Source organism: Nesoenas mayeri, assembly GCF_963082525.1.
Source record: "Nesoenas mayeri genome assembly, chromosome: 1".
NCBI classification, from domain to species: domain Eukaryota; kingdom Metazoa; phylum Chordata; class Aves; order Columbiformes; family Columbidae; genus Nesoenas; species Nesoenas mayeri.
In genome coordinates this window covers 171,021,348-171,047,185 of record NC_137541.1, presented here as the reverse complement: position 1 = coordinate 171,047,185, position 25,838 = coordinate 171,021,348, and the positions used below count along the sequence as shown (strand labels likewise).

The following is a 25,838-nucleotide window of genomic DNA, read 5'->3' as shown; positions in this document are numbered from 1 at the left end:
AGTGACATTCAAGGGAAGTCATCAGAACTCCTGTATTGCCAAAGATCTGGTAATGGAGGAAAAGAAAAAGTACCAGCAGAAACATGCACTTTAATAGGATTTCATAATTATCTCAGGCAAATTTGCTACAGTTTACATGAAACTTAATCTCTGAAATTTTGTAAGTGACAACTCAGACTTCAACATGGCTCATGAAAACAGCAAGAATGCTTCCCAGTCTTTTTTCGTTTCTGACATACAACACTGAGTGTAGATAAAGTTAAGTAGAAGAGCTAACTGCTAATCTGTGTTGATCTGACCCGGTGTTTTCTTGATGTCTTACTGACTTTTCAAATTTCCTAGGATAAATTTCATTGTTGATACTAGAAATCAATGTTTCATACTAAGGATACCTTAATGTTTTCAAAAAACATTACACAAGTGTTATAAATTTGAAGTTACAACACCAATTTACAAGGGATTTTGTGTTTATATGAGTGAGCAAACATAGCACTTAAAAGTCCCCCAGCTTGGTTATCCAGAAGTTCACAGCATCCTCCTGGAATGACTTTTTGGCCAGTGATTCAATGCAATAGAAATATTTTTCTACTCTCTCTGCCAACAATATGAAGTATTTAGCCTCCTTGATGACTTTTTGTAGAGCTATGACCTAGAGTGCAGATGATGTAAACTCTTACAGTAGAAAGAACTTTTTTTCTCTGCATAAAGTTTGGCTTAACTAAAATTCCAGGTTCATTTACAAATGTGCTCCACCCTATTAACCTTACAAGCTACTTCAGGTCCTATTAACTCTACACATTGTAGCCATGCTAAAAAAAGCAATGAAAAAGCTTAAACAGCAAGCAGATGAAGAATACTCAAGAAACCTTTTTTTTCTGAAATAAAATTCCTGGATGCAAGGATACTTACTGGAAAGTAACATGATAAACAGTTTACTGTATGAACACTTGTTTTGGCATCAGTGAAGATTCCTAGTGCTGAATGAGCAGACATTCCCGTAGCAAATGGCTTTTTAAGACTCATTGATTCCCATCAACCAAATCTGATGCTTCTCATATATGCTTTGACTAGGAAGTAACAATATAGCCTTATTATAGCCTTTTAGATCTAGTGGTCAGAACAAATGCAACATTTGAACTCTGTAAAATATCCCATATAATCTAAAATATAAATTTACATACATCTCTACATGGATAACTGAAGCTCTTTCGTTATCCAAGTTAAAAAACACTTATTCCAGCAATTTGGATCAAAAGGACAAGTCATTCCCTACATTATCAAAAGTGCTTTATTTCTTACTTTCAGATTGAAACTTAAGTCACTGTGCTCACTGTAATTAAAATAAAGTCAGGATGGGTTTCATTCCTACCTGGTCCATAAAGCAAAACTAAAATGGTACACGTAGTTTTTCAAAGCAAGAGATAAAAACCAGAATATACTAGCAGTTCTAAAGGACGCATTAACAAGTTATGCTCATTGTAACAATATTCGTTGCTACACACTAGTAATTTCAGTAAGTGCGCAGTACCTGCCATGGTTTAAAAAATACCAGATGCCAAAGAACAATTGCACTATATTCATGAATAGTTCACAAAAATACCAAGTAATAAGATTATCGGTGAACTTATTAAAAAACTTTTCAAAGCTATTCTATGCATCATCCTTTTCAAAAAGATCACAGAAATGTTCTGAAACCTTTGCACACACACTCATTTCACTTTTTTTCCTGAACAGTGGCAATCTTCAAAGTCTCTCTTAATTTTAACTTGGCATTCTTCTCATGCAGAAATCTCCTCCCATGTCAGCCTGTCATATTTTCAGCAGCCTAGAAACAGAAAAAATATTTACTTCAGGTCACCAAAAGTAGACATCATACAGATGTAATCTCTTCTTGTAACTACTTTACTAATTTACCTAGAGAACTTAAATCTAAAAATAAACTACTTATGAAAATAAGATATGTAGTGTTGTTCTCTAATAAATACTTCTGTTTTTTAAAGAATACTGTCAACTGCCATTAGCCTTTATTACCATAACCATTAATGTCTGCTTGTGTTATACTGTATATCCTGTATCTGAGCAGCTTGTATACTGCACATTTTACCCTAATGCTTTTGAGAAGTGCTCAAATGCACATATTTTTCCTTTGGAGTTTACTTCTTTATACAATTTACAGTATGTTTTATTCCCACTCATACAAATAAGTTATTGATACGAAACTTAAAAGAATGACACTAAGCATAACTGCATAAATCATACTGCCAATTATGTGATCACGGTCATCAGGAAGTATTTTTATTACTGAATAACTCAACCCAGCCAACAAAGTACAGTTGTTGGAGACTGACATTGTTAGATTTTTAAGCCAGTTACAGGACAAACAGGCAAAGGATAGCAACAGGAATGATAAAACAGTAAAAGCAAAGGAAGAAGTAAAACAACTCTCAGTCACTTATATACACAGTTAACCGTAAATGTATGCACACATTTAAGCATGTACACAAATATAAAATATGCATGAGTACAGAAAAATGTTAAGCTAAAAATTAAGTAAAAAAAAAAAAGAAAACTGGCAGAAAATATCCATGATTAGCACCCATCTAGTCAAAAATCTGTAAGCTGAATTTTCTAATAATCAGAATGCAGTCTTCCAGAACACAGATAGGCAGGCTAGATAGAGGCTTCTCCTCCACCCCCCAGAAATAAACAAATATAAGATACAGTGGAAGATAAATGATGATGTTTAGGTAGACAGTAAATAATTAAAATCCTTTAAAAGGCAAGTGAAGATTTTTTTTTTTTTTTAAACCATAGTTACCCTCTCTATTAGTTAAAGAGTTAAATGCTGAAGTATTAAAAGTGTTATATATATATACACACACACACCTTGTTTGTCTTTGGAGAGATTCAAAGCACAGGTTAATGTGGTAAAAGCAATATATGAAGATTACATTAGCAAGCTGCAGGTACCTGTTTAGAAGTACCGCTGCATACTACTAGGCCTGAGGTTGCAGAAATGAAGTGATATAGCATAAAGTAGAAAGTAGCAATTTATTCGTGGTATGATGCAGATAAGGGGGCAAATGGTGCCTACAAATGCTCAGAATAAATTGGTGGTATGGTTTTGTATGTTTGTCCTTCAAAAGAGTGAATTATTTCTGAAAATATTTTATTCATACCATTTTTTGCTTCATGTCCCATTCAGTTTTATTCGCTGTCTTTTCTATGTAACATTAATTTCCTTGGTTTAAAAATGATTCGTATCTTAAAGTACAATTTTCAAACTGAATTATAGCAAGTTGAAAATACATCTGACAAAAACAAATTTATAAGCATTTTAGGCAAAAGCCTTACCTTTAGAGCTTCTGTAGCCTTACGTAGTTCTTTAATAACAGATGATAATGCTTCTGGATTTATCCCTTGTTCACAAAGCCGCACACAAATAGACAACGTCTCCATATCCAAGCCAGTGTTTAATATTCTTGAAATTTCAAACAGAACTGCAACAGAAAAAAAAATGAAGGCACTTTAGTCCCTACAGACTAAGAAATTTCAATGATTGAACATGATATTCATCAACAGTTAATTTCTAAAGCAGAGTGTGTGAATATGACAGTTGTAGAAGGCTCTTGCAGCCTGAACCTCAACAACAACATTCACGTTCAGCTTTCCATCACAACTTCTAACAAAAATACCATGCTTTTCTGATTCAGCAGACTTAATACTGGATAACGAGGTTTGAAAAAATAAAAAAATAAGTGAAGAATTCAATAATTAACAGGCTTGCCAATCATGCAAAAGGTTGGCTATAAGAATAATCCATGCTTTTGAACTCCAAATACTAACAAAGTTGTACTAAAATTGACTGGAAGAACATTCTTAAAGCTTTTACAGAGAATTTCAGGAGTTTTCTAGCCACCTCCTCCCATAATTAAACCTCGTTTCAGGTCTAACACTAACACTCGCTCAAGGATAAACTATGTGATTTTTACGTGACCTGAATCAAGGGCAGTGCCAAACACCAGTATGAAACCTTTCATAGGAGATTCCATTAAGCTTTGTGCAGAAACAAAGATCCCTCTCTGTCTCCTTCCAAACTGTCCCTGGAAGGCCCCTCTTCTTTGATTCCTTTAAACAGTTTGTTGTATATCTAACAGAACAATCCACTGAGATTTTATTTCTGGTTACTACAGTGATCTCCATCCTGATGTTAAGCCTCCAGCAATACAGGTTGATTTTGAACAGATGTTCTTCACAATGTTTCTGCAATCAAAACTCCCCCAAACTAGATCTTTCTTACCATGTAAAGCCAATATGGCAAGTGACAACTGTCCACTTGACAGTTATGAAAATATTCTGCTTTGGTTTACCAGAGCCATACTCTCAGAGTCACACTTAGCCAGACTGAGACATTAAGAACATGCACAGTTTAAGACACTAAAGCAGTTTGTGTGACTAAAGCCATGGCTAAGATCCACAAGACAAGCTTCCTTCTCCACAATGAGGCTTTCTGGTCCCACTGGCTTGAAAGCAAAAGCCTTTCCAAATGCCCACCCTGTCTGCACGAAAGCATCGTCAACAGCCAAATAAAGCAACAACAAATCAACACGCTTGCAATAAAATGCCAGTGAACATGAAAAGCTACAGAACTAAGACAGACGGACAGCTTCCCTGAAATAAACAATTCTTACTTTTTTTAACCATTTAATAATAAAAATTCCTAAGCAAGTGACATATTCAAAGGTAGAACAATAAATCTAACTAAAGACAAATTCCAATTCCCTATATCAGCATGTGGTCATTAGTTTCTAATTGAAAATATCTTTAGGTATAGAGGCAGCATCTTTGGTAGAGAGGTGCCATAGTTTCTCCACAAAAAGTCTGAGCTCTTAACAACAATTCTGCACAGGACAGCTGCTAAATATTAATATCTGACATTCTAGGTTAAGGATTTTACTTTTTCAAACTACTAAAAATATAAACCACATTTTTAATATCAACCCACTAACTTCCAACTGGTGCCTATTTCTTATGCAGTAAGTTAAGACACAACACAGGTTCTATCTAAAAAGGTCTAAAAAAAATTATCCTACAAATATTTTTTTCTACTCATACTGATGGACCTTCATCAAGAAAAACCTAATTACATGGATACAGCTATCACAGTGCTTCACATGTTCAGTTACTTCACTTTTATAATGGAAATTTCAAAAGATTAATTTTATTTTGAACAGAAAAACCAAGCAAACCAAAACCAAAAACCAAAATAAAACCAACAACAAAATTTCATTATTTCTAAGACTCTCTTTAAGTAAATCTTTAAAGATCAAGTGTATTTTTAAGTTAAAGGAAAATTGTTTTATTCTAAAAACACCTGACCTCAGAAATAAATTAAATTATGAATGTCTATCCTAAATAAAATATATGCAGATATACAGGAGGCCTGGGCTCCTATATTGGAAGTCAGTTTGTCTATAGCACTTCTCAAAAGCCTTCCTTTGTCTTTAAATCTGCATATCATCCTTCCCATCTAAAACACTCTTGCAGAAGTGGAGAGGGAGTAGCTGTCAAGTACAGTTACAAGAACTTCGAATTACTGTCCTTCCCAACAAATCTCTCTCCATCTGCACAGAATAGTCTTATTCTCTTGAAGCATCTGAGCAGCCATAACAATCCCGCTAGTTCTGCCTTACCTCCAGCAGCACGTCACAGTGGGTAGATCAGCAGCTGAAAACACTAATTTTTACTCTCAGTTCAACTCAAGAAAGTCTCTGCTAAAGAATCCTTGTGTGACAGTAGCCATAACTATAATACAAGGGAAGATCACGAGAAAATAACAGACACAAAGCAATAACCCCCCTGGACACTCTCTCTCATCTCTAGTCCCTCATTAAGGCATTTCCAGAGCAAGTCCTCATATTTAACAACGCTCAGGCAACTTCTCATTCTGCCTGAAATCCGTATGAGCTTCTGCTCTAGCCATTCCGTGGATCTCCAGAGTTTTACACTACACGTTGCTCAGAAACACCTCCTGAACATACCAGCTTTGGTTCTTCACAGTCAGGCTGGAAGAGAAAGTGAACTCCTGACCTTTATTCACCCCACTCATATTTCTCACAGCTTATAGATCTCTGGAATATTTATAACTCCTCCCAGCGCCACTTCTCTCACACCGCCTATTCCAAAAGAGCTGCATTTTTTTTCTATCAGAAACTACTCTAATTTTGTAACACCAACTGCCACTCTCAAAACTTTTTCACTATTTTTTTTTAAGTAAATTACTTTGATTTTCCAACATCAGCAGTCCACCAGAACAAGATACTGGGGTTAAGATCAGTTCAGGTACAAGATATTTGGGTTAAGATCAGTTCTGGTGCTGCCACTTACATGATCACAGGGCTGGTCCTTCCTTTCCCTCCCGTTGCACTTCCTTCACCTCCAGTTTAAATCTGAGATGCACAGAGCCATAATCACAGAATGTTAGAGATTGAAAAGGACCTCAAAAGATCATCTAGTTCAATCCCCCTGCCGGAGGAGGAACACTTCAATGAGGTTACACAGGAATGTGTCCAGGCGGGTTTTGAATGTCTGCAGAGAAGGAGACTCTACAACCCCCCTGGGCAGCCTGTTCCAGTGCTCTGTTACCCTCACTGAGAAGAAGGTTCTTCTCAAATTTAAGTGGAACCTCTTGTGTTCCAGTTTGCACCTGTTATCCCTTGTCTTACCATTGGCTGTCACCAAGAAGAGCCTGTCTCCATCCTCATGACACTCACCATTTATATATTTATAAACATTAATGAGGTTGCCCCTCAGTCTCCTCCAAGCTAAAAGGACCTAGCACTCTCAGCCTTTCCTCATAAGGGAGGTGCTCCACTCCCTTAATCATCTTTGTTGCCCTACGCTGGACCCTCTCCAGCAGTTCCCTGTCCTTCTGGAACTGAGGGGCCCAGAACCGGACACAATATTCCAGATGTGGTCTCACCAGGGCAGAGTAGAGGGGAAGGAGGACCTCTCTCGACCTACTAACCACCCCTCTTGTAATACACCCCAGGATGCCACTGGCCTTCCTGGCCACAAGGGCACAGTGCTGGCTCATGGTCATCCCGCTGTCCACCAGGACCCCCAGGTCCCTTTCCCCTACACTGCTCTCCAACACGTCGTTCCCCAACTTATACTGGAACCTGGGGTTGTCCCTGACCAGATGCAAGACTCTACAATAATACAATGTAATACAATATTAACTTGCAATAACCATTTCAAATAACGACAAAGAAGAGCAAAGGTATATAGATATATATATGGATGGGTGTATTTTTGTAATTTTTTTTTAAAAAGTTATTCTGAATTAAATGTTTAACAGCTAATTATAACAACCAGCCAACAGAGATCTCAGGAGCCTGAAAGACACCAGCACTACACGCTTATTTGAAGCGTTTCAGACATTATATACAATACTAAGTAACGAGAAATCGCAACGCGCTACATGCTCCAGCAACTACAAACCGTAAGCCCCTTCACAGGAGAGGTGTCGGTGCTAATTAAGAGCTAATTAAGCCCCCCCTGGAAGCCCCCCCGCCCCAAGCACCCGCAGTGTCACGCACCGTCCATGGTCTCCCGCACCGCGTTGAGGCTGGCGGCGTTGCTCGCCATGGCGACCCGGCACCGTCTCTCACCTCCCACCCGGAACCGGAACGAGTCTCCTCCACCGTTTCCCCCCCTTCCCTCCCTCGGACCGACATCGTTCGAATCCCCAGCGGCAAGCAGGCGGAGGGCGGGCTTTCTTTCGAATTTGTGTAGCGGCTCCCCCGGCGATTGGCGCGTTCGAGACCGGCCGCTCCTTCCATTGGCCTGGCGGTGAAGACTGCGCGTCGTGATTGGGCAGAGCCTGGGAGAGGGCGTGGTTAGTTAAAGAGCCGCCCGGCGCGGCGGAGGCGGGAGTCGTGATCTGGTGCGAGCGGGCGCAGCGGCAGGTACCTGCTGCGCGGGGCGAGTGGCTCGGTGACACGGGGCTGTGCGTGGGGGCTGAGCGGGGGCATTTCCCCGGAGCTCGCCGTCTCCGGGGCACGGCCTGAGGGGGGAACAGCAGCCCTGCCGGCCCCTCTCCCCGCGTCCGTTGCGGGAGGGAGCGGTGGCGCCTCCCGGGGCGGCTTTGATTTATGGGGGCGGGGGTGCAATTTTAGCGCCCGAGCGAAGCAGGACGTGGCCGAGGCCGTTGTTACCCAGTGGCCGGCCGGCCGCTTCCCGGCCCCGGCGTCAGCAGCCTCCGACCAGAACCTTCTGCGGCTGCCGGCCCTGCGGTTCCCTCGGGGCTAGCTGCTGAGCTGGTGGGTAATGCGGGGCTGGGGGCACCCGGGACGATCGTCCCTTTGGTACCCACCGTCCAGTAACACCGCTGTATTTCTGAGCACTCACGTTGGGGATGTGAGCTGTCCCCCAGGAACCAATTTGGCTTCATCGCCGTTTTGTTTCTTCTGCTAGTTTTTTCTTGTTTGTTGTGTTTTGTTTCTTTTTTGTTTTTAAATTGCCTTTTTAGTGGCCTTTTTTATCTGCTTTTCATAGATTCTGTTTGTTAGCTACACGTATCAGTAGCTTCAAGCCAAAACTAACTTGCTTTTTCTTAGTCTTTTAAATGTTTCTGGCTCCTTAAGAATGATGTATCGTCTACTCCCGAAAGCTTCAAGGTGACTCTAAAAAGTTGAAATTATAATTTCCTTTTTTCCCCCCCGCTCTGTTTCCTCTCCTTCTCTCTTTTCTAGGTATAGCTCAGTGTTATGGGTGATACAAAAGAAGCTAAAATGCAGATAACACCAGAAACTCCAGGACGAGTCACATTCCTGAATCCTTTTGAAAGTCCCAGTGATTATTATACTCTTCAGGAGCAGATTGTCTCCAGTCCTTCAGTCTTTAAATCAACAAAGTCCTCATCTGTAAGATCTAGTCTTCAGTTGTGTAACTATACAGATGTAGTGTTAATGTTTTGAATTGCATTAAAAAGTGCATTTTGTTTAGCATACTTTATATACTAAGCCAAATAATTTTGGTGGCACTTGCTGTTTCTTCTGAAACAAAGCCAGCTCATACTTACATGCTAAGCGGGCTGCAAATAGAAGTTAATTGTACTTCTGTTTTTCAAATAGATATTTGAACAGTATTCTGTAATTGACTGTTAAATTAAAGGGGTAAAGCTCCATTATTTCTGAATTGGGTTTTGATGGGAACTGTACTTGGCATTATAAGTGAGACTTCAGGTGATGCGTATGGGCTGGCGACTCCTAAGTCTTCTTGAAATGTGAGATGAAAGGAAGGCTGCGCTATTATTTTGATAACTTGGGTTAGATACAGACACGGGGTTTTTATGGAGCCATAATTTTGATTATAGAAATGTAGAAGCTATTATATTTTATCCAAAGTTCTATATCTTTAGTAGATCTGTCCTCAGAAACTGAGGAGAAGTTGACACCTGCGTTCGTAAATATTAGCTCCCACTTTATATTATCTTGTAAATCATGGTAATACTGCTATCAGGAGAAAGAAGACTGATTGACTTACTTTTTTTTTTTTAAGTATATCACTTAAACTCTTTTGATTGTTTTTGACAGAAACTATATGAAAGTTATGATTGTGTTGTTCCATTGAGATTTGTCCTGTGGTTTCATTTTTATCTTTTTAGACTAGCAAGCATTAAGATGTCCATTTATTTTTTTTAGACGCCAGGAAAATTTAGATGGTCTATTGATCAGCTGGCTCTAATAAATCCTGTGGAAATTGACTCAGAAGATGTTCGACGCCAAGCAATGTATTTGAGTCATGCCAGGTAACTTAACATCTGTTTTTATTCAGTTAACTTACCTTGAATACTAGAACACACTTCTTTTGCTTTATTGACATCCCAACACCACATTAAAGATTTCTTATTCAAATCTTTTAATGTAGCTTTTTATGTGTCCCTGATGTGGGTACAGTACTTAGGTGAGCCTGCCACCGAGTCGCTCTTTGTTAATGTTAAGAACTGCTGATCCACTGACGGCAGTGTGGAAGACAGCCAGATAAAAGCAGTCAGTGGAAGCAAGAAAATGCCTTGCCAATGATCGTTACCAAGCTGCCTCTCCTGCTCCTGGTTGCAACACAATCTTCCTGGAGTGTTCCATACTGAGACCAATGAACTGTAAGCTTCTTTGGTCTTTGGGACTCCAGCAGAAGGGTAGAGCTGGGAAAGCTGCCTAGGAAGTTTATTGAGGAGTGACTGAGAGAGCTGGGTCTGTTCAGCCTGGAGAAGAGAAGGCTGAGAGGGGATCTCATCAATGTTTATAAATATCTCAAGGGTGGGTGTCAAGAGGATGAGACCGGACTCTTTTCAGTGGTGCCCAGTGGGGCTAATGGGCACAGACTGAAGCACAGGAGGTTCCATCAGAATGTGAGGAAAAACTTCTCTACTTTGAGGGTTCCAAAGCACTGGAACAGGCTGCCCAGAAAGGCTGTGGAGTCTTGTTCTCTGGAGACATTGAAAACCCACCTGGACACATTCCTGTACGATCTGCTCTGGGTGAACCTGCTTTAGCAGGTGGGTTGGACTAGATGATCTCCAGAGGTCCCTTCCAACCACAACCACTCTGTGAAAGCCAGTCCTTGTTTTGAAAGGACTTAATGGGAAGGAGGGAAGACCAGTAAGCTTGCTGTCTTTGAGGAGAAGGAGATTGCTAGTTACTTAAAATAATTTTGGGATCTTGATCTTTTTCCTTTCTCTGAAAATAACTTCCATGGGGAAAACAAATAAGTAGAACAGGCTTGGTATTCATAGCTCACCTTGAGGGGCAGACAATTTTTGAATACAGAGCAATGTGCCAGGTGAAGGTGGTTGAGGGAAGGCCGCAAGTGGTGAATCCTGTAAACACTCCCCTACATTTCTCAGATGTGAACTTGCACAAAGAATTGCACTTTGTGTCTTGAAGCATCGTAGTAATAGAATAACAAAACAGTCCTCCATCCTGTTTATGCCTATGGAGCTTTCAAGTCCAGTTAGTGAAATGAAACATGGATAAAGGGCTGGTTAAGGACAAGAGGCCTCCCAATATTGTGAATTAGACCTCTTGTTCTTACTGTCTGACTGTACCGGCACCTCTTTTTGAACAGGAAGAAGTATAAGAAGGAATATTAATTTATTGCTACAGCAGAGATGTAAGACAAAAAATAACAGTTCTCAGCTGTATCTGTGAATTACTGTGTCTTACTGTTGATAATATTTTTAACATCTTGTTGTTTCCTGGCCTTCCTCTAGCAACCAGCAGGTTTCAGACTCTTAATGTTTTTGATGTGTTACAAAGCTTTAAGCCATATGTTTAACGGACTTGATTACATTGTTTCTGGAAGCCTATGAGGACAGACACAGACTAGCTTTAATTTAAATGACTTTTGTAACCGTTCCAATGATGATCACTGGCATGACCTACAGATATAAATGTGGGTTGTCTTAGTGGGTCCTTTCAGTCTCCCACTGTTTCATACCCACTGTGATTTATTTTTTTAAATCATCTGCTATGACTTGAAAGTGGATAGTTTGTCTATGTGTAGATTTGCTGTCTCCATGCTTGCGTGTTTCAGTGTAGTACAGACTAAGGTGGTTACTTCCTGTGGCTGCAAACTGTACGTGGTTAAATGTATGTAAATATATGTGCATGTATATAAGATTTTGTATGGCAACTGATTTTAATATACATTTTAAAATACTGCTTTATAGAATCTAAAGTGTCATAAATGCAGCTCTTATCGTTAAAAGATCCTGATAAGTGAGTTGAGTTTTTGAAGCCCATGTATAGTGTTACACATACTATATACTCCATTTTAATAATGCTTGTTAACAAGTAATTTTCTCAGTTAGTTGCAAAGACCAATAAGCATAAGAAATTTGGTATATAAATATTTCAAACTGTTAATTATCCATGATGTAGTGAAAACACTTGGGTAGCAGCATTGTGCAAAAGCTCATGAGCACTTTGCAAAGTCTAAGTGTGTATCACGTGTAGACTTAGTTTTGTGCAGTATTAGTCTTTCCATAAACTGGGCACCATGTATGTGTGTGTGTTTATTGCACTGCTTATAAAATGATTAGAACTTCTTTCTGTCAGACTGTGTTAATGAAAAACAAGAAGTCTGTCCATAATTGAGCAGAGCTGCATTTTGCTAACACAACAGTCTCATCCATAGACTTCACTAAAGAAAAAACCTCTTCTGCACTAAGTAGGACTTTCTGTGACAGCCAGTTCCCTGGTTCTCCTTTGGAATCTGGCTTATACGAGATGCTTATTACTCTTGATCCACTATGTATGAATATATGATGATTATATGCTGGTTTTTGGTGCAATAACTGAATATTGTGTGAGTGTCTTCATAGAACTGTCATTTAGGCAGACAAAGTTGAAGATGGCATGTCCAGGTGTTTCCCATCTATTCAAAGCCTGATCACCATCAAAGAAAGGGCTGTGAGGGAAAGTTACTGTATGTATAGGAACATCTACGTGTGTTTGTGTAGCTAATTATATCTGTTATCTGACTGATTTATAAAATTATTCAAGGGTAATTCAGGTATGCTAAGAATGCGTGAAAGTATGATGTGATTCGGCTAAGACAATTATGAATATTAATTGTAAAGCTTTTGGAGTTTATAAACTACATAGAAATAACTAAAAGTGAGAATTCAAGGTTATTTAAAACATCATTTGAAGATGGTTAAAGTAACTACAATTTAAAAAAAAAAAAATAGGTTAAAAGCTGCATAAAGGAATGTGTTAATTTATTCAAACTGAAATATGGTATTGTATCCTGAACTGAAGAAAATATGACAGAGTAGCTGTGTAAAAGGGAGAACCATGTTCTGGGAAAGAGGGCTGTGTCAGGAATTTGAACATGCAAATATTCTATGAATATCTTTCGTTGCCCTTTTGTTCCTTACAGCTCAGTGTTTTATTCTGCTTGATTTTTGTGGTGAGATTCTTTGTAAGCCTAATCTCATGGCGATTTTTATAGTAAAACCTATTTGTGTGACAAATTCAACATAACTAAATGGATTATTTTTGAAAGTCAATTGTGACTGAGTTTTTGTTCAGACAAAAATGCTTGCTGGTACAAGGAGTAAATAGAAGATTTGCAAATCTGTACTTATAATGGAACAGATCTTTCTCAAAGGCACTGAAGTAACTGAGAAGTGCACTTATATTTCTAAATGTGTAGTATGAGATTATTGCACATAACAGTAAAAACGTCAAAAGATTTAGGGTTTAGTGCAATTTCATTTATAGTGTTTCTCTTAATCATCTGTAAAAGATTAAAAGATTACACGGTTGGACTTGACTCTTTTTTTTTAATCCAATTATGTGACGGCTTTGATAATTGAGTTGTTTTTCATTTGTTACTTAGAATTGATAAGGAGATGGAAGACAGAAGGCAAAAAGCCATTGAGGAGGTAATAAAACTTTCAAGTATTGATTTGTTTTAGCTACATACCTACAGAAACCATCCATATCTATTATAGGATTTCAAAACCCCAGAAGCCTATTATGTTTTACAGGTCTGTAATAAAGTAATTCTTTGTCCTCATCCCTTACGGTTGTAGTTGGAATCCGCATGATCTTTTTCTTCCTATCTTCTTTCACACAACTGTAGGTCAAAATAGCATGTGGCTTGGCTAGTGGGAATGGAGCTGTAAGATAACTCTTATAAATAGTTAATTTAAGATTAAAAATAATGATTATTTTGAGTTTTACCATAAATGTTAGTGGTAGATAGCTTAGTTTCTGTTAAAAATATAGCAGAATTTGGGTGATTTGTTTGTTTGTTTCTTCCAAAGTCTGCTTAGTTGGAGGCAAGACTTTCTTCCAGTATCTTGTAATTCTTTCTATCCATTTTTTTCATTTTATTTTTTACTATCCATTTATCTAGCAGAGAAGGAAAAGTGTTTCAAATCTCCACTATAGAAATCTTCAATGGAATTTCAATTTAAGAAAACAAATTAAAGGATCTGATAGGCAAGTCTTCCTTAGTGTTATTGGCCTTTCTATATTGTATCATGCTGTTATCAGTTTCTGTCTCTATAAACAAAATATATGTTTTATGATTCCATGTAGCTGACCTGCAGCTAAGATAATCTGTTCTAAATCTGCATTAAAAAGGATATTTCTTCTTTGTGAGGCATAAGCTAATGGATTATGCAGCGGAACAGCTTGAAACCACGTCTCTGATAAAATTATTCCTATAATAGTTGGGTGTTTCAGGCTGAGGTTTTTTTCATTTGCTTTGAGTCTTGCTTTTATTGTGAGAACAGGATTTGCCGTGTACTTCTTGAAGCTATGTAATAGTGTTCACCTCCTCAGTATCAGGCTGTTCTTGAGTGTAGCTGTGACAGCAGATACAGTTTCTGGTTCAGAGAAAAAGACTGAAGTGCCCATACTCATATGTGTTTCCCCAGTAACTGGTTTATCCAAATACACTAATAATATCGCAAAAAGCCTTGGTTGTCCACTTCTTTTAATGTTACTGCAGTGGCTATTCAGCATTTCTGTGAAACAGCTCAGTTGTTAAAATACACAAATTTAACAAACTGAAATTTGAAAAGAGTTACATTAAACTACTGTGCATGAGTATGGTAGAGACAATTCCATTTTTTAAATGAGTAATTAGTGTTAATGAAACTGCTGTACAATTTTCACTCTTTAGAATGGAAAGATCTGAGGTGGTATGTGTCATAAAGAACACGGGGTGATCTTCAAATCAAATTGTTTTTCTTTAACCTCTCTGGGCCTGAAATAATGAAATATGTTTTGGGTATAAGGGATGACTATAGGTTTGAGGGAAGGAAGAGTTAAAATTCTTAAAATATTGATCTGTGAGTAGCAAAAGGTATGACTTAAATTTTTCTTGTTCAGGGTACTAATCTAAATCTGAGAGTCTCCAATTTTTAAAAATGCTTAGGTGGTTTCTTTCTATTGTACTCTAGTTTTTCACAAAGAGACTCATAGTTCCTTCTCCTTGGACTGAGCATCAAGGCAAGCAAGTTTCTCTGCTTAACTCAACCAAATGTAAGTTGCTTTTGTGTGTCTGCCCAAAATTATCTAGCTTTTGGAGAAGTTATTAAGTAGAAAATTCTTGAATAAGTGTTTGGGAATTTGTGCAAGATTTAGAAGAGGCTAAACTGTTCATGTTTTATCAAGGGATGCAGCTTCTGGAAAGCGTGTTTTTTAATTTTCAATTGTAAAATCACTGCTGCTTGGACAAAGAATGTAAGTCACAATCCTAGACCTGGCAAAGTGAGTCAGCGGTAAAAGAAAATGGCCTGATATGTTCGGTAGCTGTGTGAAAAGGGTGGAGTGGTGGATTCCTGTGCCTTCAAGTCCCGACTGTGTGATCTTCTGGAAATGTGCTTCACTTGAACGCAGCCTGTTTGGCTAAGCATGAACTGCGTTTGTTTTAAATCTGTGTAATGTAGATGAGGCCGCGGGAGACAAAGATCTGGGCAAAGGTGATGCCCCATCAGTAAGCTTTTTTTTTTTTTAATAGAAAGGTGATGAAATTCTCTTAATCAGCTATAATGGTAACGATTCTTCAGTACTCCTTTCTAATCTGTTCTAAACTTTGATGCAAAAATTTTGTTTAGTTGCATTAAATATTCTTACTGCTGCTAGATTTTAAAATTCTATATGCAACACATGCTTGAATTCACGTTCTGTCTGTTTTACAGCCATAGATCTAAATACTATTTCTCCAATTGGAAGACAGCTAGCTTTGCAGCCTGGGAAGAGCAATGGTGGGTAACAGGCACTGTCTGAAATCACAGGCTTTCTCTGTAGTGAAGTAACCCATTTTTTAATTTCAAAGGGGAAAATTTTTTGTTAATATTTCTGTAGAAACATTTTTATAAGGTACCGCTAATTTTAATATCAATTTATCCGAGTAATTTAATTCTATTATACTCTTTCATATTATTTTCAGAGGTAAAAACAGAAGTCCTCTGTAGACTGTAGACTGTGTTTTTTCCAACTGAATCAATGTGTGCACTTTTTCTGGATTAAAAAGTGAATATAAGCCTCAGGTTTATGGGTAAACTACAATGAATTCTGTTAGGTTATAGAATCTTGATTATTTTTTCTGCCAAATAAATAGTAGAAGTCTTAAGAGATCTTTGAAACTATTTTATTTTAGATAAATACTGGTAGTGTTTTTCCCCAGGGTATTTTGATGATCTTTCTTCCATTTCCTTTTTAATCCTTCCTTTCTTCAGAGATCTCTCCCCTTATTTAAGAATGCATCTCAGGAGGCTTTTATGTTACATTCTTTGGTTTCTGGTGTGTGTGGTTTGTTCATGTGTGTATGTGTGTGGTTTGTGTTGTTGCTTGGTTGGTTTTTGGGTTTTATTTATCTCTAGGCCCAAGTGTGCTGCCTGTAGTATTTCCAAGCCAGCATCCTAGCTTTAATTAACACCTTTCCTTACTTCAACTCTAACTTAAATAGCTCAATTGCAATGCAATTTGAAAGTAAATTTTTGTTTCTATAGTTTTAGTAAAAGGTCACTGCAAGCTAATTTTGTTGGTTTTATTAATTGCAGCTGCTTGTCAGACAGTACTGTCTTTGCCAGTGGATTTTAATTTAGAGAAAATACTAGGTATGTCTTGTATTATATAAATTTAATTATGAATGTCTAAATAGAAAACTTGTGTTTGCATTGTTTGCTATTTTTTTGTCTTATGAAATACTGAAAACCTAATCTATGAATATTTCAAGTAGGTGTTCTAAATCCACAGTTACTGCATGTTGCATGGAACATCTGATTTAAATTATACAATTTGAGCATAGACATAAAGATAAAAGAGGAGGAATATGGAGGACAATTGGAAATTGATTCACAATCCTGAATGCACAGAAGGTAGTCAGCAAAAGACACCCTCTGACTGTCCCAAATAAAGGAGTTATTTAGCTTAGCAGAACTGCTAGGCTTACAGATTGCTGGTCATGAGACTTAGAGCCCAACCTTGCATTGAATAAAGCAAAGCTCTGATTCTGAGCCTTTAATTTAACTGAAGCCACGGGGGGACTAGAAGTTGGGTATTGGCAAAAAAAGCCATGGCTGCTGAGCAGGAGACAAGAGTCCAAATGAACTGTTTGATTGGAACTGCTTTATTAAGCAGTTGTTGCCAGTTTCTCAGGCAAGGCAGATGGAAAGGCCTGTCCTTAACAGTTCAAATATGGGAATAGTGGGTATAGCCAGCTCAGGTTTTTGGCTCCTTGCTCCTATCCCAGTACTGAAGTTCACAACCCTGATTGAGGGTCATCAAAATTAAACCAGTGAAACAGAACCGCATGTATTGTTTTCATGTTTCATCTAAAAAAACGCTTCCAGCAGTGCAAAGTTTGTAAATTCATGAACGATTCCTTGTACAAGAAATAGCCAGTTAGAGCAAGAAACGAAATCTGTGAAGTCAGTGTATTTTAATGGGTCTTTGTGAACATCTGTATGTTTTGCTGCTGTAAACTGCTAACTGCTTTGACTTGTCTTCAAGTTGAATCTGGTTTGCTGTTAGGTGTATCACAATGACCACCAAAGCATATGGGAGACCTGAAAAAGGGTCTGGTTTTGCTTGGGTAGTATAATAACCCCTTTTTCACAACTCAGATGTGAAGAATAATACACTTTTGGGAGAAGGCCAGTAAGTAGATGCTAAACAATATATTTTTATTTCTCGCATGCTTATTGGAAACAACTTCTCCCCATTTTTAGGTGAATATTTTAGAACTGATGAATTTGCAGATCAGTCTCAGGAAAATCTGAGCTCTTCATCACTCAGGAGAAAGCTGTTTTTAGAAGAAAATGGAAGTGTGGCCGAGTGTTTGTCCCCTTCTCTGCCTAGTCCATGCGGTAGTCAACCACTTGGAGTGCTTTGTTCAATTGATATATCTCCAGTCCGGTGCAGAAGTCCTCTAGAAACATCTAGTTCAGTGAGTACCCTGTTTTGGGGGCTGGATGGGATGCGAATTAGCTGGCACAAGAGTTCCTAAAGCAGGCTGTACTGATTGTGTCTTCTAAGACCCCACAAGATGAACAATCATGTTTTTAATAAGCTACAACTACTTTTTGAGAGGGTAGGTATTAGACCAAAGGTGGGGGTTTTTGTTTAAATTCCAAATTCAGAAAAAAAAAAGTCTAGAAAGGTTACTGACTTTTTATTATATCAAATTATTATGTTATGGTGCTATTCTTTCATATAGACCAGGTGGTGAGGAGTAGTTATATTTATACAGTCCTAAAATTACATTTGGCCTTTTGAAGGCAACTGCCAGGCTGATGTGGCCCCCAGTGAAAATGAGTTTGACAACCCTGGTATAGAAGGAATTATGCTCTAATTTTATGTTATGGAAAGGAGGTAGGAATTGATACATATGCAAGACTTATGAAAAAATGGTTTGAATACATTTTCAGCAAAATGTGCATACAAAAAAAAGAGGCCTGTTTAAATCCATGAATTGCTGTCTAAAATACTACTTGATGTGAACAGGTGATATGATTATTTCCCTTATACCTCATGAACTCATGGTGGAAGAAATGACTTGTGGATCTTTGAATGCAGTGTTAAAAATGTTTGTGGTGGTTGTTTTTCTTCTTTTTTGGGGGGGGCTGTTTGGTTGGTTTTTTTTCTTTAGCTAGAGATTTCAGATAAATAGATATTTATTAGAACATAGAACATAATGTCTGTTTTTTAAATTAAACAAGATGAATCTTATTCCCTGGTGTACATAGCACAGCTAAACTGGTTTAGGTGATACGGTGCATAGAAAAAAGGTAACCCAGCAAGAGTGTGGCTTTACCTCGCTATGGTAACTCAGTAGAGAATTCCTACAACATAATTACACTGCCTGAAGTGACTTTTCCTTTTGTACCATACTCTTAAGCAAGATTACAACCACTATTTCTTTTTCTTAAGGAAAAGTATTTTGTCTGCTGCTGAGTTAAATAATTCAGGTAATATGGATTCAATTAAAATATAAATAGTGGCTGGCTTTCATCTGCATTGTTATGAATAAGAAACTGAGATTAAATACTTTATACACAGCATAAATTCCCTGTTTAGGCTTTTCATAGTTCTTAAATATAATTGATATTATGGTCTTAGTTGGCATTACATGACAGTGTGAGTCCATTGCTCTTTTCCTGTGTGGAGGCTTAAAGTCCAAGTGAAGAGTTGCAACCAGTGTATTTAAGCTGAACTAATGACAGAGATGGTTATTGTGCCGTTGTACAGGACTAATTTTTCTCAGTGCTGCCATATTAAGCTTTTTTTTTTAATTAGAACACTTTTTATATATACATATTAGCCAAAGTTTACATTATGAAAATATGTCATGTTTGTGGTTTTTTGTTTGTTTGTCTTTTTTTACTGAAGGGTCAGTTTTCTTCTAGTCCTATTCGGGGAGGCGCAAGGACTTACAGTCTGGGAAGTATAACCAGTCCCACGTTTCCAGAGGGGTCTCCTGCACATAATGGTTCTCCTACATTTTCACCAATTGCTTTTCACATAAGAAAGACACCACTGTCAGGTATGGTTTAATTTTAATTTTCTTGATTTATGTATTTTGATTATTAAAACTGATGTGTTCACACTGGAACTTCTTTTTGTTCGGAGACATGTTCCTGTGCTAGGCAAACCAGCAGTCTCCTCCTATATGACACGCTATTTAGGAGTGAAATATCTTAACGATGTGGAACAGTGAACTGTACCTGCTTGTGAAAAATCAACTAGGGAAAATGTTATAGAAGAGGAATTGAGACCTAATAAGAATGAAAATAAATTTAAAGGATTAATCTAGGGTGAGGAAGGGGCTTTAAAGCCATATGCCTGAACTAAGGCTATGCTTTTGGTTTAATTTAAACTGAAGCATTTTAATTGGACAAAGGCTGTTTAGCTTGAGTTTTCAAATAATGTGATCATCAAGATTAGTTGAAAGAAAACAGACTAGTGAAGAAGTCATGAACATCTTGTGTCCTTGTTGCTCTAGAAAATGTCAGTATTTCGTGTTTCATCCATTGCCTGGAAGGACTTAACACCACAGTTAGACATGACTCTGCTCTGATGAGCCTTGTGGTGTTTCAGCACTGTTATATATGGAGATTGCATAAATTGGATTTCCTTCAATATTTTGTTGCTACCCCAGATTTTTTTAAATGCCTATAGAATACGTGTAATAATTTTTCTGAAGAAAGCTGCAGAACCAGCCATCACATATTTTTCCTGTGAACAGTGTGTGGTATTGCCATTTGAAAATGCAAGGCCTCTGGATACAACAAATTATGTCATAGGAAACAAATTTGGTGGTAAAAATGGGATAAAAGCTTGCCTTTACCGTGATAGTTTACATGCAGTTTAAACTCCCCTTTGGAGGGGGGAGGCCATGCCCAGTGAAATACCACATAGCTGGCTATGATTATTTGAAGAACTGTAAGGTTTTGAGGATGATGACTTTAACTCCATCTGATATATGATAGAGTAACTTTGTTCTTGTTTGTTTGTTTGTTCCTTCTGTGAGCAGACCAAAGAAAACTTACGTTTTGTTCTCCAGATATTCCGTCGTCCTCAAATAGAATGACACCTCCAAGTACAAGAAGTCCTTATATAGATGGTTGTTCTCCTATTAAAAATTGTTCTCCTATGAGACTTGGAGCATGTAGGGGAACTGCCCAGTATCAGACTTCTGTCATTAGAATACCAATTGCAGTTGAAAATCATGGTGAGGATGAGGGAGACAAGGAAAATGCTTCTCCAGCAGAAGAGAATGGAATAAACTTACGTCAGCAAGACAGTGAAGCGTTTGCACATGGTACACACCTCGTTGTAGCAACTGTGTCTATTGCATCAGATCACTCGGAAGCTTGTCGTCAAAGGTTGTCCTCATTTCAGGACATGGAAGGCTCAAAGGAAAATAACACTGTAGATATGGCTGATGCAGCTGAAGTGTCAGAGGAAAACACTTGGATAAAAGAAACAATTGGCAATAGCAACACACCGATGACCAGCTTTATGACAGGGATTACCTTCAGCATTGAAAACTCCCGTATGTGCATGTCACCCCTTGCAGAGAGCAGCGTAATTCCTTGTGACAACAGTAGTATTCAGGTAAAAATAAAAATCCCTTTATGCTTCTCGTAAAACTGAGCTCAACATATGAACTTTTAGTATGTATACCATTCTGGGAGGAATTACCTGGGGTTTTTTTACTGAACGGGGCGTGCAAGTTGTATTGTGATTTTTATTCCTTCTCCCTCATCCCCTTTTTCCTCTCTCAGTAGAGTCAGCATAGCAATTATAAATGATTTGTGTTACTATGTACAGTAACACATTTAAGTTAATCCAAACTAATTCTGAGAGACCTGTTTACAGTTTGCTTTTGTTATTAACTGATGGTAGCTGGTTTGCTGGATTAAGTTCTCTTAATCAAATGCAAGTCCTATCAGGTATGAGAATCTAAGGAGTTGACCTGTGATAAATTGCAGTACATTTTTAAAGCCCTGCTTCTTGATTTCAGGTGGACAGTGGTTATAATACACAGACTTGTGGAAGCAGCATTATGGATACCGTGGGGGCTGAAAACAGTTGCCGAGAAAATGATGCGAATACCAACGTGTTCCAGAATAAATCTCAGCTTCTTAGAACAAAGGTAGGAGTTAAATTGTGATGCAAATTGATGATAGGCTTCTCATCTAAAGCATCCATGCCCTATTTTATTCAGTTTCAGGGAGCCTGATTGAGGGGAGAGACTGTCAGGTGATAATAGAGAGCATGTTATGTAGCATCATTTCAAGTATTGCGTTGAAAACAAGGAATGAATGCAGGACAAATACTGTAAGCTGGCAACAAAAGCAATGTGTTCCATGACAAAGGCAAAGGGAGTTTGAGAGGAAACTGAAATACTTGCATGAAAGGCTGTGAGGGGCTGCTCATGGCTCCTGAAGTAGTCTGTCTTTTATTTTTTTTTCTGTTGTTCTTGCTCTTTTTTTCTTTGCTAAGTTTTTAAATGTGTCCTTGTAGAGAAGCATATTTTTGGGGAAAAATTGACCACCACTTCTTTTCATAAACTAGCCTCACGTTTCTTAGACCGTACCTGGCATGCTGATTTGGTGGTGAACTTTCTGCTTGGGTAGAGTCTTTTGGTTACAAGCCCTTTGACGACCCATCATAAAAAGAAAACAACAAAACTGCAAAAGACAATACATATCTAGCAAGGCTCCCAAGCTCTTATCTTGTGAGTGATGGGAAGGAGTTCTTCTTCTTCCAGACAATGGGAAGAAAGCCTAGTTTATTTGGAGGAGAGAGCAAAAATCATCTCGTCTAACTGAGTAATTATGGTCTTACCATCTTATAAATGTAGTAGTTTATCTAGTCTACTACTTGGTGTTATGGTCTTTGAAGGGGGGAAGTTACTGACAAGTAATAGTACCAGGATTACAAAAAGTCTGAAGCCTGTTCAGCCCTGACTTCACTTCTGTATCTGACGTGCTAACAGCTGCCTCTGTGCCAAGGTGAAGAGCAGACTGATGGTGACATCAAAGTTTGAACTCTGCTCATTTGAGATTAGTGTGGAATAGATGGATGTTTTTTCTTTAACTTCTAGAAATACCCATCTACTCCGAGGTCTTGCCTCAGTTGCCCTGTTGGGTGTGGATTATACATGCAAATGTTTTCATCAGAGTTAATTATCTAATATCAAACCTGCCCTAGAGATTCACCAGTGTCATGCAGCTGTTTCTTCCCACTACTCGATTTTGATTGCTAGATCCCAACTAAGCCAAATTTTGCATTTTGGATGATGATTTAAGTGTGGAGGCATGAAGTACTTCATGCAACCCTCACAACGGAGAACCCACAGAAAATGGAAAGAAAAAAGCACGGACATAACTCGCAGAAAGCATCTGCTCTGGCTCATTCAGAGCATCTATGTTCTTGCTGACAGCACATTTCAAAGATCTGTGCAGGGACAACATTGTATTTCTTTTTCATTTCAGAAGGGGAGAGATGAGAGGCTAAGGTCCTAATTGTAATTTGAAATGCTCAGATAGTAAGTTTGGGTCTTGTTTCTTTTCGGGAAATTTTGTGAAAATGGTTTTAAAATTAACTTTTCCTTATTCACCTAGGAATGTTCTGTTTTAAACCATAAGGACAATCAGTTGCTGAGAGCAAAATCTCCAGAGAAGCAACCGTGTTTCCAAAAAGCAAAAACACGTAGTACAGCATTTGGTCAAAATGCAACTTGCAACATTTCTGCCTGGAAACATAAAAATGAAAATCAAGTTCAGGGATTTCACAAAAATGGTATGTAGTTGTCTGATGGAGGACTGCAGCTGTGGTGTCTAATAAATGTTTACATATATGACCTCAGTTACCTGGATTATACATACCATTTTGATTTTTTTTTTTAATGCAAATGCAATAAATTGTCTGCTACATATTAAGGGACTTTTTAAATAATGTGGGGTTTTCAGTTCTTATTAACAAATTTATTGGTATCCTTAAGTGATTCTTTTGAAAATTAAGGCAGCTAAACTTGGTGCAAAGAAACCATAGTGCTTTTTCAGAATTCTGTTCCTCCTGTGCTGAGGGCGGATTCCATGAGGAGACTTATTTTCAAAGTTTGGCTATAACTTCAAGAGGAATATTTTAGGAAGACTGGGCAAACCTAGAGCAACTTGCATAGGACCTAATGAACTGCAAACACACCTACATTTTAACACACAATTCCTAAAGGCATGAGGGAAATTTCTTTGTGGGGGAGGAAAGAAAGGAAAGGAGCATTAGTTTTGATTTGGATTGCTTTTCCCTGATCAGATTTATCATGCTGCTTCAGGAAAATTAGCACTGGTACCAACAAAGACCAGAAGAGAACTGCTGGGGGTGTGATGAGAACAGGGCTGGGGAAGGAGGATTGGGGTGTCTGTCAGTATCAGTGATGAAATTCAGCTGTGACTTTCACAAGAAAACTAGAGAGTTCCAGAAATGTGTCCCTGGAATACGTGTATGATTTATAGTAGACTGCAAACTGTTAAAATTGAGTGCTTTGATTTTAATACCAGGTTAGTACTTTTAATTAAGTTATCCTTGTGAACAGCTGAATGAAAACTCCATTCCATTTATGGAAATTATGGGCTTTTCCACAATTGAAAAGACAAATTTCATTCTCTAAGTAATAACCTGTGTGTCAGCAAAAGCCTTTTAGCAATTTTTTGATCAGTTTTTTTCCTTGGTTTGACAGAAATCTCTTATTAGGAAAACGGAATCTCTTCCCCCTAAACAAGCAGTTCTTACTCTTAAAACCACTCATCAGTCAGTTAGCATTACCACGTACTTAAGAAGGATGTACTATTGGTTTTAGTTTTCACATTGCAAAAATAATAATAATAAAAAAAACCTTCAGATTTCTAATGAGGAAACATGACATACATTATTTTTGCTTCATAACAATTTAATCTTTCTGTTACACATCTGATTGACAGTAATTGAACCTAACATCCTCAATTATCTGTTTCATGATCTCTAAACAGTGCGCTACTAAATGCTGGAAATGCACTGAATTGGTAACTTCTAGGGGATTAATTTTGTTAGAGAATGAATTTAGACATCTGGAAAAAAAAATTTATTGAATAGGGCATTCAAAATGGTCTTGGCTTTAGTTGATAAGGTTTGTAGCTCAAAAGCAAGACCCAAGTTGTCTGAGATTTAAAAGCTAGTTATGACTGTGCATCTTCTCTGATTCTCATGATAATTCTCTTTAACAATAATAAATTGAGAGGGTGACTTTCAGATTTCTGGACTGTTCAAAGATTAATTTTTGCAAGTGTGATAACTAAAAATAGTACTAATGTTAATGTAAAGTGCAAGATGATAGTTGTCCAAACTGTGGTCTGTTTCTGCAGTATTTGGTGTATGTATAATTAAGATATGGTTTTAATTTTTTAATATCTCTGATTCTTTATAGTGATATATTCAATGATCAGAAGCTTTCAAAGTATTCACGAATAAAAAAAGAGCAATCACAAAAATATTTAATTGCATCCTGTATAAGTATTTTCTTATAGGTAAGGGAAAAGTAACAGCAGAAATGGGTGAACATGAGAATTATGGATACCCCCCAAAGAAATTGCTGGTATTTTCTGTCCTGTTTTGTATAGTCTTCAGTTAAATGGAAATTATTTATTTTATGAAAACCTGCATATTTTTTATGTTCGTGTAACTGCTTTGTAGAGGAAACCTATTTTGCAAATTATTGTGGGAGTCATTTGACCATTCTATTTCCGTAGTCGTACTTAATGCATTGGTTGGCACACGTTGCACAAAACGGTCATTGTTTACATTAAATTAATTTCAGTAGTTTTAATGAGAGTCCTTTAACGTGCATAATTGTAAATTGAGTAGTGAAACAGAATAAAGACATCTCTTTCTTACCTAGACTGTATTATTTTCTTTGCTAGAGTTTGCACCATCTTTTGTCTGAGTGGAGCCTGTAGCAGGCGTATGTCTGTATTGTTTAGGTGGGGGGCCCCGGGGAACAGAGTAAGATCAGGCAGGGAGCCTGGCACACTTTTGCTCTCATACAGTTAAGAAACGGTTCCAGTTACTCTATTATTTGATGCTGAATTAAAAGGGCAGTAACAGTTATAGTTCCAGTACCCTGCACATCCTTCTTCAAAAGAGGTTTTTATTTTAAAGTTTCTGAATAGGCCTTTTAGAGTGGTGGTGACAGATTGAAACATCAATCAGTTAAACATGTTGTCTCCTTTTGCTGTCTTGTAAGTATGTACTTGATAAATGTGA

The 25,838-nt window shown here is 37.8% G+C and overlaps 2 protein-coding genes across 2 annotated transcripts; one reads left to right on the top strand and one right to left on the bottom strand.

The window, feature by feature from the left end:
• Nucleotides 1-1,510: 1,510 nt before the first annotated feature.
• On the bottom strand, nt 1,511-7,696 carry MZT1 (mitotic spindle organizing protein 1). Its single transcript, XM_080364038.1, has 3 exons — nt 7,602-7,696; nt 3,355-3,500; nt 1,511-1,825 (listed from the first exon to the last, which is right to left on the bottom strand). Exons 1-3 carry the CDS (start codon nt 7,648-7,650, stop codon nt 1,802-1,804), a joined length of 219 nt encoding a protein of 72 aa, XP_080220164.1. The 5' UTR covers nt 7,651-7,696; the 3' UTR covers nt 1,511-1,801.
• Nucleotides 7,697-8,164: 468 nt separating this feature from the next.
• Nucleotides 8,165-23,350, top strand: BORA (BORA aurora kinase A activator; the record flags this gene model as incomplete). Its single annotated transcript, XM_080363319.1, has 11 exons — nt 8,165-8,927; nt 9,708-9,814; nt 13,411-13,456; nt 14,987-15,068; nt 15,728-15,793; nt 16,592-16,648; nt 17,762-17,979; nt 19,422-19,575; nt 20,566-21,149; nt 21,559-21,690; nt 23,165-23,350. The coding sequence occupies exons 1-11, from the start codon at nt 8,772-8,774 to the stop codon at nt 23,348-23,350; spliced, it is 1,788 nt and encodes a 595-aa protein (XP_080219445.1). The 5' UTR covers nt 8,165-8,771.
• Between the last annotated feature and the right edge of the window lie 2,488 nt (nt 23,351-25,838).